The sequence below is a fragment of the Acanthisitta chloris genome, unplaced genomic scaffold, assembly GCF_000695815.1.
Source record: "Acanthisitta chloris isolate BGI_N310 unplaced genomic scaffold, ASM69581v1 scaffold6479, whole genome shotgun sequence".
Lineage (NCBI taxonomy): Eukaryota > Metazoa > Chordata > Aves > Passeriformes > Acanthisittidae > Acanthisitta > Acanthisitta chloris.
The window spans coordinates 59225-80742 of NW_008693065.1; the positions used below are offsets into that span (position 1 = coordinate 59225).

Genomic DNA, 21518 nt, shown 5'->3' on the forward strand with positions numbered 1-21518 from the left:
TGGGCCATGGTGATGAAGGTACCAAATCTTAGGGGAGATGCTGCTTTACCACGTGGTTGTGCAGAGATTTAAAATAACTGTGTGGACATTAGATATTAGGAATAAATTCTTCCTTGTGAGGCTGGTGAGGCACTGGCACAGGTTGCCCAGAGAAGCGGTGGCTGCTCCCAGTGTTCCAGGCCAGGTTGGATGTGGCTTGGAGCAACCTGGGCTGGTGGGAGGTGAATCTTAGGGGAGATGCTGCTTTACCACGTGGTTGTGCAGAGATTTAAAATAACTGTGTGGACATTAGATATTAGGAATAAATTCTTCCTTGTGAGGCTGGTGAGGCACTGGCACAGGTTGCCCAGAGAAGCGGTGGCTGCTCCCAGTGTTCCAGGCCAGGTTGGATGTGGCTTGGAGCAACCTGGGCTGGTGGGAGGTGTCCCTGCCCAGGGCAGGGGATGGAACTGGATGGTCTATAAGGTCCCTCCAACCCAAACCATTCTGTGGTTCTATGATTCCATGACACCTCAGTGTACGGAGGGCACAACAGACTTCAGGACATCCCACTGATGGCCAGACCCAGGTGGCACTTTTCTCTCATCTCTGTGAGTCAAACTGCAAACATTCATTTGTAAAAATGGAATTAAGATCTCCAAGAGAAAAACACCAATTACCTGGTGATGTTTGTACTACACAGGATCATTTTGTTAACATTGTCTGTGTGTTTTGCAAAGGGAAATCAAAGCTGCTGTGTGCCTGCACAGCAGGGCCAAATCCTGCACTCAGCAGTGGGAATTCAGAATGTGGCTATTTTCAGGAGTCTTTCCAGTCCTGCTGATTTAAAATAAGAACTGTCTTTGCTTTAATCATGCAGCTCCCAAGCTCAGCTTTGATGAATTGCAGAAGCAGGTTCTTATCAAATAACAGTGTTTTTTAGCTTTAGTTCTTTTCTTTTTTCCTGAAAAGAGCAGGAAGTTTGCCATACTGCAGAACAAGATGAATGAATTTGCCATTTGAGGCTGAATTTTCCAAGAAGGATTAGGATGTTCTGCAGTCCTTTAAATGCAGGGATACTACTTGCAAGGCCAGGATGATCAAAATTTGCATTATAACTCCATATGCAAAAGAGGGAGAAGGAATTCCAAATGAGAGCACTTCCAATCCTGAACAGCAGCTGCAAATTGAAGTGAAAAGATGGCAATTCCCTTACTCATAGCCAGAAATTATTATAAATGGGTTTGGCTCAATTTTACAGTGAATTGCTGTATCTCAATCCTGGGTTAGAGGGGTATAAAAAGTGAACAGTACCTCCTGGTTAGTGCACAGATGTGCTATAAGGTCACCAGTGTGACAGGAGAGAGGTTTCCATCTCAAAATAATACCTTGCTTTTTGTCTCCATGTGTTTTCCTTCTAGCTATCCATTTCCCATGGTGTTCAGTAGCTGCAGTAGAAAGGACCTGGAAAACAGCCTGGAGAAAGGAGTGGGAATGTGCCTCTTTAACCTGCCTGAAGTCAAGGAGTCCTTTGGTGGCCAGAAGTGTGGGAATGGCTACGTGGAAGATGGGGAGGAGTGCGACTGTGGGGAGCCTGATGTAAGACAATGAGTTTCTGCTCACCTTCTGCTGCAGGTTTTCATAGAATCACCAAGGTTGGAGGAGACCTCTAAGCTCACCAAGTCCAGTCCATTAACCTTCCACTGCTGTAATCCCTAAAGCATATCTTCCAGCCCCTCCGTTTTTGAACAGCACGGGATTGGTTTGGCATGTTTTACATTGTTTGGTGTAAACCAGAACTCTTCCTTCTCTGCTCCTATCTTATCAGCTTAAACCTCAGAGTTCTCAGAAGTGCAGGGAGTTTCTGCTTGCCGTGCATTCATGTTGCTGAAGTTCAAGCAGGGCTTGAGTTAACAATGTGCTCAGTTCATCCTTAGAGAGCAAAGTCCCTCGTGGCTTGTCCAACAGATTGGCCGTGACGGTCGTATTCCTAACGGGAGAAATTCCTTAAAGTATTAGCTAATCAGCTAAACTCAAAATACACTTGTGAACATTGCTCAGATTTCTCAATGAGTTAATTGGAGGTTTGTTTCCTTCTGTGAGAAGCCACTTCTATATTTACATTAATATCAAAATGATCACAGAAATCATGGAATCCCAGAATGGTTTGGGTTGAAAGGACCTTAAAGATCATCTGGTTCCAATCCCTGCCACTGGCAGGGACACCTTCCACCAAAAATGCTCCAAGCCCCATCCAACCTGGCCTGGAACACTCCCAGGGATGGAGCAGCCACAGCTTCTCTGGGCAACCTTTATATATATAGCTATATAAATATTAATATTGACTAGGTTTTTTTCCATTGCATCTTCAGATTTAGGCACAAGACCTTTCTCTCCTTCACCATGAGATTTTTCTTTCCCACTAGTCAATCACCTTAGTACAGAAACAGCCTTCACTACCTCCCAAAAACATTGCTGCTACTTCAAAGATCTTTCCATTTAGTCTGGTGAATGTGTCAGAAGGCTCCTCAGATCAGGAGGAGATAGGCAAAGCCTGGGGGTCAAATCATATCCAAGCTGACATCCTTATCCCTTTTACATCCCATCCTCATTGGCTGCATTGAACTCCTCTCAGATTACCTGAACTAAACGCAGCAGCAGATGAAGGATTTGTTTCCGATTACAAATACAGCTCTGCAGACAAAGGAGATGGGGCAGTTAAACCAGCAAGATATTGCTGTATGCTGTCTATAGAGTGTGCTGGATTTATACAAGCCATAAGGATTTCCTGACAGTTCACTCATTCTTGAGGGTAACGAGGTTGGAGGAAGCAGGCTTATCTTCTTGTTTAAAGTCAATAGAGTGCAAGCAGCTTGCAAATGTCTTTCTAACCCAGTTATCTTTCTTGTTTTCATTTCTGAATGTTAGCAATACCTTTTCTAGTCAAAGCCACTTAATGTCAGCAAACACTGACTTGATTTGCCTCTTCCTCCAATCTTTTTTTTTCCCTTTTTAATTATATTGGAAAACTGCAGCTTGGATGCAATTAAGTTTATTTGGAATTTACTGCTATAATCTGAGTGGTTCCAGAAAACCTATGTGATTAGTTCATAATTCACTGCTCAGTCATTTGTACCAGCTGAGTATTGTCAATAGTGTTGCAGTATTTTATGGCATGGAAAGCTGCACAATAACATACTTGGCTGTATTTTATCACTGATTGGAATTAAATATCATTCTGGATAAGTAAATGGAAGTTGTCCCTGCCCATGGCAGAAGGGCTGAAACTAGATGATTCCTTGGTCTCTTCCAACCCAAATCTTCTATGGTTTAGATGGGATATTAGGAAGAAATTCTTTCCTGTGAGGGTTCTGAGGCACTGGCACAGGTTGCCCAGAGCAGCTGTGGCTGCTCCATCCCTGGGAGTGTTCCAGGCCAGGTTGGATGGGGCTTGGAGCCACCTGGGCTGGTGGGAGGTGTCCCTGCCCAGGGCAGGGGGTGGAACCAGATGGTCTTTAAGGTCCTTCCCAACCCAAACCATTCTATGATTCTAACTTAATTTTGGATTGTGTTACCAAAAATGTCTAATGTGCTACAGTGTCTGTGGAAGGAGAGTAAAAGTAGACTATAGATGGAAAGATAAAGAGGGAAAAAAAACTACAAACCCAAAAGGTGGAAATGTGGCAGCTTCTACAACCAGCTGCAAGGGGGATCAGAAACTACAAGTTGGTAACTCAGAAGCCAGACAAATTACTTCCAAATGTAATTAAAAGCTAGTGCCCAAACAGCTGTGACATGCCAGGGACAAGGCAACACAGCTTTTGTGCCAGCAAATCTTGTCTTACAAAATCTTGTCTTACAGACCTATCACAGTGCTCTGAAGGGCTTAACAAGTGGCTGGAGGGGGACTGTGCTGTCACTGCAGCATGTTATGTGTTCAGAGAAGCTTTAGACCAAAGCTCTCAGCAAAGCCCCTTTAAGAGACTAAGCAGCTGTAGGATGAGAGCAAATTGCATGGGCAAAAGTTGGGTTAAAAGATAGGAAATACAACCAGGTATAAATCATTTGGTTTATGCAGTGGAAGGAGATTTGCTGTGATGTATCCATGAGATGTGTCCTGGGGACTACACAATTCAGCATTTTCATAAACAGCCTGGGAAGAGAAATAGTCTTGAATTTGCTGATGATATTAGCTAGGGTGGTAGAGATGAAATCTGGCTGTGAAGGACTGCAGAGGCACCTTCTGGGACAGCTGGACCAGGCATGAAGATGAGAAATGGGACTCAGTGAGGAACGATGCACATTCCAAAAATCACAAAGAAGATGATGGACTCTGAGCTGCCTCTGACCAGAGAGGAACAAGACTTCATACTGCAATAAATAGTCTCATGAAAATGTCAGCTCAGTGCTCAAGAGTGGTCTAAAAGGTAAATAGGCTGTTAGAAATTACTAGGGGAGAAATAGGGAAACAAAACAAAGCACCAGAAAACCTCCATAAATCTGCTGTGCCTGGAGCTGCGTGAGCAGGTTTTCCCCACTCCTCCCTGATCTCAGGGAGGATAAAGCAGAATGAAAGAGATTGAAAGAAAAGCAACAAGGTGGTTCAAAACTTTAGAGAGGCTCTGGCTGCAAAAGAAGTAAATGAAGGAAAATGTGACAGAAGCTGATAAAATCATGAGGGAAATGGAAAGGTGAGTGAGGAGTGATTGTCCCCAACAAGAACTGTGGAAATGAAGTTAGTAAATGGCAGGTTTCAAACAAGCAGAAGGAGCTGCTTCCCTGACTCTGTTGTTATGTGTAAATTCCCTTCCACTGACTGTTACAGGTGCTAGAAATGCCCCTGGAGCCAAGGGAAAGTCAGGAGACTGGGAAGGTTTGCTTACATTTCTGTCCTTAAGCATCTTCTGCTGGTTGCTGCTGGGGCAAAACAAGGCAAGAAGGGTTAGAGGCTGACCCAGTTGGGTCTGTCTGGTGTTCTTTGGAAAGAGAGGGTGAAAACAAGGTGCCCTGTGAACAGGACAGTCTCTGGCATCACGTAGGTGATGCTAGAATTGCTGTGGTGTTTGAGCTCTCTGCTGAGTCAGGAGACCTACACCAAGAAACCCCCTCCTATCATTGCTGTTGTTATCAATCATAACTGCTAGCAATAAACTCCAGCAGAGCAGTAATTTTGGGTGGCAGCCTCCACCCTCCACAAGCTTCGGGAGCCTTTTGTATTTGCTTGCCTGTTTATGTTAAAACCATTCCTGACAATCTGATAGCCCAGGCACAGAAACTATTTACCAAGCTCATTCCCTACAATGAGTTTGCAATTGGAAATTTCAAAGGCTGCTGTAACACCACTCCGAGAGCTGTGTCTCTATCCCAGTCTGCCTGTGGAATGCTGATTGCTTGCCTTGGCTGGCTGGGGTAGGGCCAGGGGATGGGGCATGGGAGCTGAGTGTTTCAGAAGGACCTTAATGGGGCTGACACTGCTTATCTCAGATTGCTTTGGAGAAGAATTTATAAACTGTGCTTCTGTGCAGAGGAATGCTCCCCCTGAAATGCAGCAGCTGCACAGAAATACTTGTGTAGCTTTCTGGCGTGATCCAGAATAGGGACAGGAAGTTGTTCCACTGCTTGAGAGCAGCACAGTTAGCTTTGTACATCCAGGCAGATCTTACCAAAGAAACACAGTGCAATGCTAACAATCATTTTGCTCTTTGCTCATGAGTGCAGAGCTAGCCCTGCCTTCCAGTTGGAAAGCCTTACTGAAGCCAATGAAGTAACAAGAGGCTGTGAACATCACTCTAACCCACTTATTTTTCCTGTGTTCCCTATATTGTTAGTGATCCCTTGCTAAGTCAAACCGACTTAGCACAGCTGAAGAGCAATGTTATCCGCTGCTATTTCTGTTAGAGAGATGAGATTCCGGCACAGCTGATATAACTTGCAGCTTGTGAGCATAATCTTGGAAAAACAAATCCATTATTTTCTGAAACTCCTTACTAGCTCATTCTGCTGAGAATAAAGGTTGCAAAAGCCCACACATGCTACCTTCTAATCCCTAGGTGTGAAATTGGGATGTATCAGTTAGTGAGACTGCAGTTCGTACTCATTCCATTTCTCAGAGCTCTTTACTGCTGCACCCTGATAAGAGATTACATGGAATGGTGTTGTCCTCTTTGTCTGTGGCAGCTCCAGTCTCCACACAATACAGCAGCCTGGGGAGCAGCTATCACCAAACAGAGCTGTAGTCGTGATGCTCAGGAGCTGCAACACAGGTCCTGGATCCTCTCTGGGGGCAATGGAATCATTCCGCTGGTTTCTGTGGAAATCAGATGACATATCAGGATTGGTGTCCGCGTACTTGAGCTGTTTGTGATACTTGGGATGAGATCCATAGCCAGAATAAACCAGTCTTCCTCAACAGCTTCTCTAAATTTACTACACCTACTGGGCTTGTAGAATCGAAAGGCAGACAAGGCTGTTTGGATCAAGTTGTCGAATTTCATGCATAATTCATGATTTCATGCCTGGCTTTCCTTGGCAGAGCTATAGGCAGCCCTTTGATTTACAGCTCATTGTGACTGGAAGTTGTCTCCTCTAAATTTAGCCTCTCCATTGATCTAGGAATGTACAAATCAGTGCTGCAACGCAACCACCTGTGCCTTGAGACCAGGAGCAGTGTGTGCACATGGACTCTGCTGCGAAGACTGTCAGGTGAACCATGGGGAATGCTTCCTTTCTGAGTTGGGAGGGCAGAATTCCACCATTTTCCCAACTGCAGAGCAGTAAGGATGGAGAACAAGCAAATCAGTGTCACTAAGCATTAAGACACTTGAATGTCACCTCAGCAAAAAGTTATTGAAGGAGCAGCTCAACAGACTTTTAAAATGATGTCTCTGCATTTTGTGGCCACTTGATTTTCTCATGCAATACCTCTTCTTTTCCATGAACTTCTGTATGCTCTGATTTTTTTCATGCTTATAAGACAACCAGTCATTAAATGCTGGACCCTCTTTTTGGGAAGGCTCTTAAAATATTGATTCTATCAACAGCATATGTATTTTTAACAGCAAATCATCAGCTCTTGTGGTCTCCTAACATACTCTAAAAGCCAACTTGCCACAGGCATTTACCTGCTGGGATTCTCAGTGCATCCCTTGCATATGGGCTAATAAAGCATTCAGCAAGTTCCCACCATGTCTGTGGCAAACATCTGCCTAAAAGCTCACAGCAGCAAGCAATCACCACAGCGAGGAAATGCTTTTGAGCAAAATCAATCTTCATGTCCCTTTGCTTTTTACCAAAGGCAACAGGATTAAAATTCAGGGCTGGTCCCAGAGCATATCCATCTTCTGTGGCTGGGGTTGAGAAGTGAATGTTCAGACTGGCACATTCTACCATTGCCTGTAAGATCCAAAAAAATATGTAGTTATCTGGACCTGCCTTAGGGTCGAAAAACCACATAGTTATCCAGGGAAATCAGGACAGGACAGGAACAGTTACATGGACTAGTTGTGTGATTAAGATGACGAAGATCTTGATGCCCATGACAGCAACATTTCCATGAGGAAATGTAACTGTATAGAATCATTCAGGTTGGAAAAGGTCTCCAAGTTCATTGAATCCAACCTTCTGATCCAGGAAACCATCAGGCATCTGAATCCAGAGTCAAGTGGGCTGGTAGCTTTGTGAGCCCTGACACAACACATTGGCTAATATTCCATGACCAGCTGGCTGCAGGGTTGTTACAGCCACCTGCATGGAAAGGTCTCTGATCTGACTTTTGGCCAGTGCTACAGCTCATCCTTTCCAGTCCTGCCCAGAGTGTTTCTGTGCCCATGTGTTCAGGCACTCTGAAAACATCAGGGCTGGGTTTACCTTCTCACCTGAGCCACATGAGCCACATTTGCAGCTGCAACTCCAGCCTGATCCTCCTTCCTGCCAACCCCTTCCCAACATGTGTTAAACAACCATATTTAAAGAGCTGTGGAATCCTCCCACTGTCCTCTGCAGTCAGTTGGTTTGGGGCCAGCGGCAAACGCTGTTTGTGTGCTGCATGGCTGATGTGGCTGCAGCACAGCAGCTGAAGTTTTTGTTTGTTTTGCAGTTAAAACCAGCAGGGATTTCTTGCAGAGAGTCAAGTAACTCCTGTGATCTGCCGGAGTTTTGCACTGGAGCCAGCCCTCAGTGCCCAGCCAATGTGTACTTGCACGACGGCCACGCATGCCACGGCGTGGACGGGTACTGCTACAACGGCATCTGCCAGACCCACGAGCAGCAGTGCATCACCCTCTGGGGCCAAGGTGAGTGTGAGAGCATCTGTTTGTGATGTAGGTTTGGGGGGGAAAAAACATCAAACCCTACCATGTGATTTGGAGGGATTTCATACAGCTCCAATCTGTATCTATTCTTTTCCGAGATGGAGAAGTGAATAATGAGGGAATCACTTTGTGATTCATTTTAGCCTTGATTTGCTGTCGTGTTCGTTTCTTGCAGCAGGAGGTAGAAAGCAACAGTAACTAAGCTCATTCTGCAACACGCTGCAAATGGATAGGTGAAGTCAGACAAATCATTTGATAGTGACTTTGATATGGCCTTGTGTCACCCTACAAAGTGCTGAATGCTCTCGACAGGTTGAAATCACGTCCCCTGTCAGAGTGGTATGTAAGCTGCCTCCTGTGCTCTAAATACTTATCTGCAAAACACAGGTGTCTGCCTACACCCCAAACCAGGGCTCAGAGTTTGACACCAGCCTAAGACTCTTGTGTCTCTGTGTGTACTTTATTAGTTGGAGTTACCTGTAAACCTGCTCCTGCCAGGACTCTTAGCAGGGTACAAGTGCTCTTACACTGAAGCAGGAAGGGATTTTATTCTCCCATAGGAATTTACTTCCTTTTGGCAGATATCTATTATCATGAGTTCGAGAGTTATCCTAAACATGTATCTGGGGCAAACTGTTCACCTTTCTGTAAAGCTCTGTGGCCCTTCCTCTGAAATGCAAGTAGTAATTCAGCATCTTGCTATTGCCTCCTGCTTTGCTGTGGACAAATTGTGTCTCTTTCAGCATCTTACCTACCTGTACTTACTCACTTACTTACAGGACAAGGGGAAATGGTTTTAAACTAATAGAGATTTAGATTAAATATTTATAAGAAATCCTTCCCTGTGAGGTGCTGAGGCACTGGCACAGGTTGCCCAGAGAAGCTGTGGCTGCTCCATCTCTGGAGGTGTTGCAGGCCAGGTTGGATGGGGCTTGGAGGAATCTGTATGGAAGGTGTCCCTGCCCATGGCAGGGGAATGGAATGAGATGGTCTGTAAGGTCCCTTCCAACACTATCCAGCTCCCTTGACCTTTTTTAATTCAGTGTCTTTCTGCATTTAATGTGTTCCAAAACTTATATATCAAAATAATGACACACAGATGTTCTCCTTGGTCAAGACCCTCCTCAGAAGTCTAACAAAGAAGTCATCTGTTGTGTTCCCAGGGACACAGAGTATTCCCAATTTCTCTTTAAAAGAGCATTAGAGCACCTGAAGAGCTAACACCACTGATACAGAGAGCAGGTCAGCTTGGCTATTTGGGCATAGGAACAAGTTAGAGGAGTTCCAGTTCAGGATTAAACTCCCCACGTGGAACAAACTGTGCACCTGATATACTCCTCCGAATCCCACTCGTGTCGTAGAGCTAATATGAGCTCATATAGGCATGGACAATTATAGCCTCCAGTCTTAGTCATACTGGGAGTTTTAATCCCCTGGATACAGAGTCATCTTCTCCTGAATAAAGCAAAATCTCCTCGTGAACTAGTTTCCCATGGCATGGAAAGTTACTCGGTCAGACTGTTAATAATTTCAGTGGCTGAGAAAAATTCATCTAAAGGTCAGTGAGCTGAATTGCTGCAGTTGCCTTGCCAGGGCTGTTTCCTAACACAGCAAGTCCTCCAAACCCCCCTGAAGGTCTTGTCCTCCTTCTTGGGACTATGCAATATGGGCACTGCTGTGCATGAAGTCTCCTGTGGTCGAGGCTATGAGGTCTGTGTGTGAGAAAAATTACTTTATAAACAACAGAGCTCAAACAGGCTTGAACTGGAATAGCCTTTGTTTGTCTTGGGAACACCCAAGGATAAAGTTTTTGAAAAGAGAGGATGGGGCATGAGCAAACCTGAACTGAAAATCTTAATTCTTGTCACATTTTTGCGAGTATAAATTAGAAGTAATAGAATCTTGGAGTGGTTTGGGTTGGAAGGGACCTTAAATATCATTTAATCCAACTCCCTGTCGTGGGCAGTAGCACAAGTTGCTCCAAGCCCCATCCAGCCTGGCCTGGAACACTTATAATGATGCCTATATTCTGGATTTAAAGGCTAGGGATGTGAATATCCACTGCTCAGTCACACTTACATCTGGTTGGAGCATGAGCTGGCAGATGTGGGGTGGAATAGGTAGAGGACTAGGTTGGTCATGCAGTTGGAAACATATCATGGTACAGATAAAAAAATAACAAAAATCTTCCCAGCCTTGCTTGCAGCACAAAGCGAGATTTGACATTCTAAGATGTTGTCTCTGAATTTCATATCAAAGATATACATTTTTTTACCTCTTGTGATTGCTGAGAATTCTTTTTAACAACTTTGACAATTTTTTTAACAACTGCATGTGTTGGAGCAAAGTGGGTTTTTTGCAAAAATATTCTATACTGTAAAGATAAAACAGATCACAGTTCATTTCTATTATATCCTTATTTTCTTCCTCCCGGTAGGAGAAAGCAATGCAGAACAAAGCACAATAACTTTGCCTAAAATACCATTCCATATATTGACTTCCTTAATAATGTCTTCGTTTGTATGTCTCTCTGTATTCATCAGGTTACAGATGTCCAGAAGCCCAATGATAAATGTCAATCTTAATATTTTTAGATCTAGTTAAGGACAAGTGACGAACACTGTCAGAGCTTGTTTACATTAGGCTGAGCAATAGGAACCTGTTTCCAGAAAGAAGTACTTGCATTTCCTTGGGGTGCAACTAATAAATTGGTTTAACCAATAAATTAACCAATTAATACCAATAAATAAAATAGGGGAATGGATTTTGCTCTTTCCTATCTGCATGGAAATCTTGGTGGGAAGGAGGGGAGGAGCACCTGGGGATAGACTCTGAAAATAGCCTTAAAGACTGAGTTGATTCCAGTCTGCTCCCAGAGCACACATATTTCTTCATTCTGTCTCACCATAACTCATGTCATTTTATCCTGAAGGAGCAACGTGCAAGAGTTGCTTGTGACCTTCTATGTCTCATATTCCAAAAGTATCCAGTTGCATTGATCTGACCTATTGATAGTGGTGTGACTGCAAGACACATCAATAGTGAAGCCTTTGTGTGATGTTTGCTGCTCCATTGGCATTTTCCAGGAGCAACCAGATACTAAGATAAAGCTACTTAAGACAGAGAAATTATTGATTACCAAGGAATAGAAGAGTGTCAACTTAAGACTCAAGGATTTGTCTCCACTGACAAGAAAATGATTCTGTAGGGAAGGGAAGAAGTTTGTCAGTTTGTTTTCCTGTACTTCCCTGAGAGGGAACAAAGCAATGATTTGGGGGAGGCAGTGGCAGGCATTGACTTAATAATTAGAATACACTTAAGTGAGTTGTGTAGACATGGCCATTTGTTTAGGCAGGGACAGTCTCAACGTTAATGTCAATATTTGTTGCATGTGATTTGTACAACCCAAGAAAGACAAAGCCAATGGGCTGCTCGTCTCAGTTATCTGGGCAAACCACTGCTAACTGGGTTCTTGTTTGGGGCAAAAATATGAATTTATCCAAGCGTTGTAAAGATTTGAATCCAGTAAAAGCAAACTATTTGATCAGCATGGATTTATGGCTAGGCCTTTTCCTTTGGAGGTGAAAGACATTAAGACATACTTGCAGAGGTGGTGAGCTCATACTCCTTAAATGCAAGAAAGGCACAACCTCATCTTGCTCTTGCACAGATGTAACTACAGGGATCACCAAGATGGAGAGAGAGGCCAAGGGGAGATTGTGGCAAATTTGCTTTGCATCATCAGTGCAGTAAAACCAACTTAATGAGATGAAATCCAGGCCACATGGTAGAGAACTGTATTTTTATGCTTATGTTTGTTCGTGGTGCTGGTTGGCACAGCCTGAGCAACAGAACTCCAACCTCTCACTCAGAGGTTATTTTTTCCCCGCACACACCCATAAACAGTTGGGAACTGAATTGAGACATCTTCCTTTGCTGCTGTCAGCCTGACAGTGGGTGTTTCTCTTCTTGGAATCAGCACCATGGTCAGAAATTTCTCTCTTTGCTTTCGGGAGACTGATGGTGTTTTCTCATTGCAGTTGATCTGAAATGACACAGCATTTCTGTATTGCTTCAAAAGCACAGAACATCTCCTTTGTTGCAGCTGGGTAGGGAAACAAATGGGCTCATCAATATACACATTTGGAGGAAAAAATTCCAGTCTCCAAGCTGACAACTGCAGCAGTAAGCTTTGACCTTCTGCAGCTTCAAACGGCTGATTTAATCCCTTGGATAAGGCTTGGTGTGGAAAGGCTGACAGGACCTTAATTACAGGGTCATGATACTATAATTACCAATAGCAAAGTGAAATCAACTCTGCTCATCCAGCTCAAAGCACTTAATAACCACTAGAAAACTTTCACAAATCATCTTGCCTCCGCCTGTAGAGGTGGCAGAATCGAGAGAGACAGGACTGGCTGCTTCAGTTTCTGTGGAGCAATCATGATAAATGGGTTTCCCCCAGAAACACAGCATTGCAATTCCCTTCCTTGAGCATCCTCTGAAAACCTCCTTTTAACTTGGTAGCTCCATCTGTTCAGCTTCTTACACTCTGATATGTTTTCATCTCTGAAAAAGTCCAAATATTGTGAGGAGCCATCAGGAGAGGAAACAGCCGTCTGAATCCCAAAAACAGTGTGTGTTGGTTTGCTCCCAAAGACAGAAATTGAGCTGGATTTCAGTTTCCAAGCTGCAGATGATCATTGGGTACCAGGTGTTTCACACACACACTGCTCCAAGCCTGGCAGGGGAGGGATTTTTTGTACTCCATGAGATCTTTCTTCTTGTCAAGTGTTATTCGTTGGAGTTAAAGCTCAGTGTCTGAGCCCAACAAGGATGCTGCAGATGTGTTTTACTTCCTGCAGGCTGCTTCCCATCATCTCCAGATCACTTGACTTCTACATTCAAATAAAAAAAATCAACCATATACAAAAGTTCCAGCAGGTGAGAGAGGAAGATAAACACCTTAAACTCTCAGTATTTCAGTGAGCCCTTTCTCTTTTTTAAGCCTTTGTTAGGTCCCTTGCAGTCAAAACAGAGGACAGGAGCATTCATTTTGCTCTTGGCAGCTTTCAGAGCCACACACCACTCTGGGGAAAGCATGTCTGGGCTCTGGGCTGCTGCTGACACATCTCCAAGGGAATTGCAACCTTTGCAATTGCATGCCATCAGCTGAATGAGTTGGGGCACAAGGATCCTCACCAAGAAAACAGGAGCCCCATAGCAATTGCATGTGACCATGGTGGATGTGTGGAATAGGGATGCTCAAGCTGGTCTTTGCAGCTGTGGGAGAAAAAGCAGTTTTAGAAGGAGCAGTTTTACTTGGCCTCTTGCTTACAGCATGTTTTTTTCCTCCCCTTCCCTTCAAAGCTGACATAGTATATGCACATGTTAATGTTTGTCTCAAGCTGAATGGTTAATATGCCTGTCCTGGAAAGATGAGGAAGAATTTACATGCTGAAAATGGCAATTTGGCTCTAGCTTTTTGCACAGTGCCTTGTCTGGATGCTTTCATTGATTTTTTGAATATTGCTTGTGCTGTAATGAAAAGAATTGAAAGAATCCTGGGTGAGTCCCTTTTAATAGTCCCAGATCTGAGAAAATATTCTGAACTCAGCAAGCTTGATCCTAATCTTCCAAAGAATTTCAGGCTCTTGTCCTTCTCCCCAGGGAACCAACAGCTCATATTCTGTTCCTTCTGTGCCTTTCTTTCTGAGTTTGTAAGTCTCAGAATGTAAAAACATGAGAAGGAAAAGAAGGTGCCATCTTAAGCCTCTCTGAGTTTTAATATTCTGTCCTTAATAGCATTAGATTGCTGTCAGCAGGATATAGTATTAGTCAAGCTTCTGACTGTGAAATGCAGATAATTAATTGAAGTTTTAATCTCTGAGTTATTAGGGAAAAGATCTACACTGCCTGCAAGTTTTACAATCATATTTGTGTTTTCTTCTCCAGGAATCTGACCCTTTTCTTTAAAAAAAATAATACGGAAAACATGTTCTTCTTTGAAGGTTTTCAAATGAAATCTTTGGGAGGGCTTAAATAAATGCTGTGTTTTCCCCACAGTGAGAGGCACACATGCTTGGGAGTGACTCAACACTTGGGAAAAAGTAACATTAGTTCATATATTCTGCCTCTCTTAAAGATCAGGAACACTGTAGAAATGGTATATTCTCAGCCTTTAGGCTATCTCATCATTTGCTGCCAAGTTCTTTTTGTTTTAGTTTGGCTGATCTATCAGAAGTACAAAAATGTAGCTAGCAGGTCTCTGTTCAGAGTTGTAGCCACTGTATCTCCTTCCCACCTTATCTCCTCAGAGCCAGTCTCTCTGTTGGAGGAGTTGAAATGTTGGTAATGACCTGATTGTGCCGTTAATTATCTTCACAGAAAGAAAATGTGGAGTAGCAAAGAGTCCTAGCAAAGGGTCTCTCAGTCTTGCAAGGAGCAGCAATTACTGGCTGGAAATGAAAGCCACACTGCACAGCAGAACAAAGGGATTAGATGCTACTGCATGGACTAATTAATAGTTGCAACAGTCAAACCAGGGATCCTCCACCTCTTTGACATTTCAGGTCAACACATGCATCTTCCCCTAGAAGATATTGCAGAGTTGGTTGCAGTCTGGGGGAGAATGGTCCAGAAATTGTCTGTGTAAACCATTAGAATAGATGTTCTAATAGTACCCTTTTAACTTCTAAAATGAAGTTAGGGAATGAAGTAGGGATGAGTCATCTGTCTGCACCAGCATTTCCAGTCCTACTCCCACCAGGGAAGTTCCTTTGCCATTAGGATATGTCTCTACCATAAGAGACCACAGTAGATAAGAACCAGATGTTGCCTGTCTTCCCAGATTCCTACTTCTACCACCATGGTAGAAACAACCCTTCTTTCAAGTCAGTCTTTCCTCTCAGGAGTGGATGTCCTGAGGATTAAGGTGGGGATGGATTGTTTTGCTCTCCCCAGCACATTAGTCTGGGCTAGCAGTAGTGTCATGGCATGTCCTTGTGTCTCTACAGACAAACAGCACTCCAGTTTGCAACTGGATTTCTTCTGGTTTCTTATTCTGGATTGCACCTAAACAGGCCTTTCTTGAAAGGAATTTTCTTTGGGATCTCACTCCAACCACGTGGACTCCTGTAAAAAGAAGGGAGTTAACTTCCCAGCTGGCTTTTGTCTGTCTTCACCAAACAAGCTGTGACATTTGCTGAGAGATTTTGTGTCCTAGGAGGATTCATAAGAGGGATATAATCTCCAGAAACCCTGAAAGAGAAGGAGTTGTGCATTGTGTATTGCTCAGCATTGCCAAGAGAGACAAATAAAGAGTGGAAAACCCCCACATCCAGGCTCTTCCATTAGCATGCTGATCCAGCACAACTGCTTTGTTGGGCCTCATCACCATGCAGCTCACATCCCACCTTCCCCTAAAGCATCAGTGGAGCTCAAAGGAAATTATTAAAAACACCTTGTATGAGATGAAAGTTCTGATTAGGTTTTGTTTCAGGTGCAAAACCTGCTCCTGGGATCTGCTTTGAGAGAGTCAACTCGGCAGGTGATCCTTATGGCAACTGTGGGAAGGACTCCAAGAGCTCCTTCGCTAAATGTGAACCCAGGTAGGGTCTCTCCCTCCAAACACAGCTGAAGGGGTGGTGGGAGAGGGTCTGCAGCATCTGAACTGCTTTCCCTAATCTTTGGGTTTGTTTGTTTCCATCAGGGATGCTAAATGTGGAAAAATCCAGTGTCAAGGAGGAGCAAACCGACCTGTGATTGGTACCAACGCTGTTTCCATAGAAACTAATATCCCACTGCAGGAAGGAGGCAAGATCCTGTGTCGTGGGACCCACGTGTATTTGGGGGATGATATGCCTGATCCTGGTCTTGTGCTGGCAGGAACCAAGTGTGAAGATGGAAAGGTAAGATTCTGAAATACTCCCAGACAAGGAGAATGTCACTACCCTCAAGCAATTTGTTCTAAACTGACTTCTTTTTCCTTTGGGATTATTTTTCCCCAAAAAAAGAATTGTTTCTTGTGCTCAGACTGAGTCAGGTTTTTACTCCCTACTTCTTTTTGCTCTGGATTAGAGATTTGCAGATGCAAATCTGAGCAACCTGGTCTAGTTGGTGATGTCCCTGCCCATGGCAGGAGGGTTGGAATTAGGTGATCTTTAGGCCTCTTCCAACCCAAACCATTCTGGGATTCTATGCCATGCAAGTTGCTGAGGTTTATAACACATTTTTGAGGGCAGCCCCAAGTATCTGCCCATGCAGGCTTGAGGTTCTCTGCAGCAAATACATTCCAGCAAAATACATTCCAGGCTTCTCAATGAGTTTCTAAGTTCAATGTAGTCCCTTTCCCACTGTCTCTGGCATTGCAAAAGTGTCATTAACTTCAGGTTTCAAAATGTATTATATCTGCTGATTGTGGCTCCTCACTTCTTTATTTTTCATGCAGGAAAAGCTCTCTCTGTGTGCACTGTTAGAAAACTATAAACCCATTGATGCTGAGCCACAAAAAGTGATTTTTGAAATGGTATTTTGCAAACTTTGGGAATTATCCACTATGAATATAGTCCAAATTTCATATGGCTGTCTCATTCCTAGTTTTGCTGTTGTGAGGAAAGGAACTAAAATGGGAGAAAGCCATGAGTTCACAGCTGGGGGAGGAACAGAGAGGAGTCCAAGAGGTATTGAAATGAAGAAGGTTTCCATATCCTCAGTGGATTGCTTGCAAAAAGGAGAGAAAAACAAGTGCTTTGATAATTTGGGGTAAATTCAAGTAAGCCTCTGAATTTCTGAATGCCTTTGAATGCTGTTGGATTATCACACTGCACTGGGAACAGGTCTGAGATACATCCCCAGTGCAACTCTAGTTCTGGTGCAGGAAAACAACCCTTACAACATTTCTAAGTCAATCTGTTCTAAAATGCCTCTTCAAAGCCAATTCAGCACTGGGAAAGCACCCCATTATGTTTTACTAATGAGTATTTAATCTTTCTAATCTATCTAATCATACACATCCACACTATAGAATACACAGGCTAATACTTGGGAAATTGTATGTTTTACTTGGAGGCCATTAGTGCATTTGTATTATGGATTAAGAATATGAATTTAAATATTCTTGGGTTTTTCTAGGCTGCAGATCCCCAATTTGCAATGCAGCCACTCTAATGGGATCAGGATTCTGTGTGCTGCTGCTCCCTGAATATCTCAATTGTGAATACTGCTGTAATCAGACCATATTCTCTCCATGTGTGCATGTTGATGCCAATTCCCTCTAATTTCCTTTCCATTTTTCCTTCTCCCCAGGGGATAAGTGCCCTGATTAAGCATCCCTGTCGCCTCCTTCAACACTATTCCCTGCTTAATGCTAATTATTGTGACTGACTTTTAGTACTACTGAGCTGCACTGCAGTTAACCATGAGCAAAATTGTGCAGTGTGGGTTTTTTTGACCTTTTTTTTTTTGGGGGGGGGGGCAGCAGAGCATACGAAGAATTATTCCAGTCCTAATTTCTTCTTTACTCAGTTTTGAGTAGGAGAATTTGTCACTCCTGACATCTCCATCAGTTGTTTGGTTGGTCGATGGCATTATTAGATGGTACTAATCTTGCTTTACCTCAATTTTCAGCTCTGTTGGCAGAGAAAACAAAGCAAAAGTGGAATTCCTTTGCATATGCTCTTTGTTTACTTCCATTGCCTAGAAATTATGAAATTTTAAATATGGTTGGCTCATATTTGACACCAAAAGAATTGTTTAGCTTAGAAAAACTTTTAGAAAGGTCTCAGGTTTGCCGAAGAACAATGCTGAGCTCACAGATATCTATGACCTCACTTAAATATTCAGGCTGTCCTGGGTCCAGGTTCTGTACTAACATGAAAAATAATTCACTATTGATATAAACAGAACTATGATAAATTATACCTGAAGATTTCCTTGAGGAATCTTCTGCTGCTGTGAAGGCACTAATGCAGCCAGATCAGGTACCTGGCAGAATCCTGCTCAGTGCATTTCTAGTCCTGAAAAACTGCAAATTACTGGGTTTTAAATTGGATTATATAAATCCCAAACCCCAGGAGCTACTTACTAGTTCCACCTCAGTGAAACTGTGAGGGTTTGCTTACACAAGCTCAGCAGAGCAAGCAAATATGAGTTGTGTCTGAAATTCAGGGTTGGCCAGGATGCTGGTCCAGGGCAGCATTCAACTTCCACAGATTTGCACCTAAAAGGCTTAGAAAGGGCTGAGAAAAATAGGACACTTAATTATAGTTACAGTGTGTTAAGGGGTTGGAGTGGAGCTTAGAGATCACCCAGTCCCAACCCCTGCCCTGGGCAGGGACACCTCCCACCAGAGCAGGTTGCTCAAGGCTCATCCAACCTGGCTGTGAACACTGCCAGGGTTGGGGCAGCCACAGCCTCCCTGGGCAACCTGGGACAGTGTCTCACCACCCTCACAGGAAAAACTTCTGCCTAAGATCTAACCTAAATTCCCCTCTTTCAATTTATCCCCATTATTCCTTGTCCTGTCCCTGCAGCTCCTAACCAGGAGTCCCTCTGCAGCTTCCCTGGCAGATTGCTCTTCTTCCAGGCTGAACAGCCCCAACTCTCTCAGCCTGTCCTCATAGGGAAGGTGCTCCAGTCCTCTGATCAGCTTTGTGGCCTCCTCTGGACTTGCTCCAGCAGTTCCAAGTCCTTCTGATGTTGGGAGCACCAGAACTGTGTGCAGTACCCCAGGCTGGGTTGCACCAGAGCAGAGGGGAAGAATCCCTTCTCTCACCTGCTCCACACTCCTTTGGATGAAGCCAAGGATTGGGTTGGTTTCTGGGCTGTGAGCTTACACTGCAGCTCATGGGGAGTTTTTCACCAACCATCACTCCCAATTCCTTCTCCCAGAGCTGCTCTCAATCCTTTCTCTGCCAAGCCTGTAGGTGTGTCTGGGATTGCCCTGACCCAGGTATAGGACCTTGCATTTGGCTTAGTTGAACTTCTTGATGTTGGCATCAGTCACCTCTCCAGCCTGTCTAGGTCCCTGTGATCAGTGCCCTTATCTTTGTGCCTGTAGAACATGTAATAATACATATATGTATGCCCTGGGAAAGCTTTAGCTGCTAAGGGAACCCCTGAGGGCTGAGCAGAGAGGGACGTGATGCCTTGTGAGCACCACCAGTTCTGTCCCTTTTCAAACTCCCTTTCCCTTCCTTTGCAGATCTGCCTGAATCGTCGGTGCCAGAACACAAGTGTGTTTGGGGTACAGAAATGTGCAACCAAGTGCCATGGACGTGGAGTAAGCATTCTACAATACTTATTTTCCAATCCATCAATAACTACTGGACAAGAAATCACTTTATGGAATAGCTTTGGGGTCTATTATTGTTTGTAATACATCAGTCAAAATCCCTGCACTGCTTTTTTATGATGTATTTCCATTTTCAGTGTTCCTTATATGGCCTGCAAGCAATGAAATTATTTTTCTTTAACAAAGAAATAGTTATCAGGCAGTAATTATCTTGTTCTTAATTAACAGTCTGTGATACAAAGGAATTTTGTCATCCTCAAAGCAATTTGAAGCCTGACCTTCCATCATGAAGAATTCCCATTAACATTTAGAAAAACACAGTTTCTCTGTGGGTACAGAGAAGTTAAAATCTGCATTTGAATTGAGAGTCAAATGGAAAAGCATTAAAAGTATTAAAGGGAAATGATATTGATGAGTTTTGTGGCATGAAAGTGGTGCAGGATGAAAAATGTGACGATACCATTTAATATTATCACTGCTTTGAAACCCAGTTTATATTATGATAATGCTCATTATGTCCAGCTATGCCTTATTAACCTTGATTTGCTGATGAACTGTTTGTTTCTGTGAAAAGCTGTGGCAACCACATTGGAAGAGCCATAGAAATTCCCTGTCCTCTCCTGAGAAAGGACTTTAATTTGCTTTAACTTATTTTATCCCCCTGAGTTTGAAAAGCTGAGCAGTGCTGCTGGAGCTCCCTGGTACCACAGAGCTGGAATGAGCAGCAGCTTGGACTGGCATCTTTATGTCTACAGTGGAGAGCCTCTGGTGGCTCCTGAGTGGTGAAAAATGACCTGGTGGAATTGTAAATGGGAACTCCTGCAGTGCTTTCATTTAGAAGATAATGCTTAATGGAGTAGATTTTTTTTATTATGCCTGAAAAGTAAATCTTATTTTTTGTTAATTTTCCATGACCACAGCCAGTCTGAGCTGTGTGAGTGGTACCTTAGCACTCTGCAGACACAGGCAGGACAGTGTTTCTCAAAGCTTTCCAGCTGACCTGGCCAGAAAAATGCACATTCAGAACCACCCAAACTTCTGTGAAGTGACCTGTGTCTTACTGAGAAACCATTTAGTAATCTATGGTTAGATTAATAACCATATTATGAACCCACATTAAGGTGTGGGTTCTCTGTGGTGGTAGTAGATCAGTGATGATCAGGGTTAGTACAGTTAAGGACCTTATTGACAATGAGCTCTAAGCCCAAAAACCTTATCTAAAAATCAATTTAAGCACCAACATGTGACTGTGCCATGTCTGGGGTCAGTTCTGGGTCCCTCACAAGAAAGACATTGAGGGGCTGAGTGTGTCCAGGGATGGGAACAGAGCTGGGGAAGAGGCTGGAGCACAAGGGGAGGCTTTGGGAGCTGTGAGGGCTGAGTCTGGAGAAAGGAAGGCTCAGGAAGGACCTCTACAACTCCCTGACAGGAGGTTGGAGCCAAGTGTGGGTCAGTCAGTCTCTTGTCCCAGGGCAGAAGTGATAGGGGAAGAGGAAACAGCCTCAAGTTGCACCAGGGAAGGTTTAGACTGAGTATTAGGAAACATTTCTTCACTGGAAGTGTATCAAGCCCTGTCACAGGCTCAGGGCAGTGCTGGAGTCACCATCCCTGCAGGGATTTAACAGCTGTGTGGATGTGGCACTTGGGGACATGGTTAGTGGTGGCCTTGGCAGTCCTGGGGAGTGGGTGGGCTCAGAGGTCTTTTCCAACCTAAGCAATTCCATGATTCTGTGTGTTCCGTCAATTCAGCACAGAACTTTAACCTCTCTATTAACCACATAGTCACTCCTTGGGTGGTAGCAAAAGGAAATAACAAGAACTTGGACTGTGGGCTCTCCTGGGGAAAAACCCATGAGTCTACTGGCTCCTTCTGCTCTGTGCAGCAGGAACAGGCTGATGTTAGTGATGGGCTCCAGCCCTTCAGAGCTCTCCTGTTC

General features: G+C 43.8%; 1 protein-coding gene across 1 annotated transcript in view; it reads left to right on the forward strand.

Moving 5' to 3' along the window:
- The window catches only part of ADAM12 (ADAM metallopeptidase domain 12), a gene marked incomplete at its 5' end in the record, with an annotated part of 80867 nt that overhangs the window by 49455 nt on the left and 9894 nt on the right, over window positions 1–21518 (forward strand). Inside the window, 6 exons of the mRNA XM_009082932.1 lie at window positions 1401–1578; window positions 6592–6681; window positions 8075–8270; window positions 15790–15898; window positions 16000–16198; window positions 19492–19569. Coding sequence (XP_009081180.1) covers window positions 1401–1578; window positions 6592–6681; window positions 8075–8270; window positions 15790–15898; window positions 16000–16198; window positions 19492–19569 — 850 coding nt within the window. The remainder of the gene's footprint in view (window positions 1–1400; window positions 1579–6591; window positions 6682–8074; window positions 8271–15789; window positions 15899–15999; window positions 16199–19491; window positions 19570–21518) is intronic.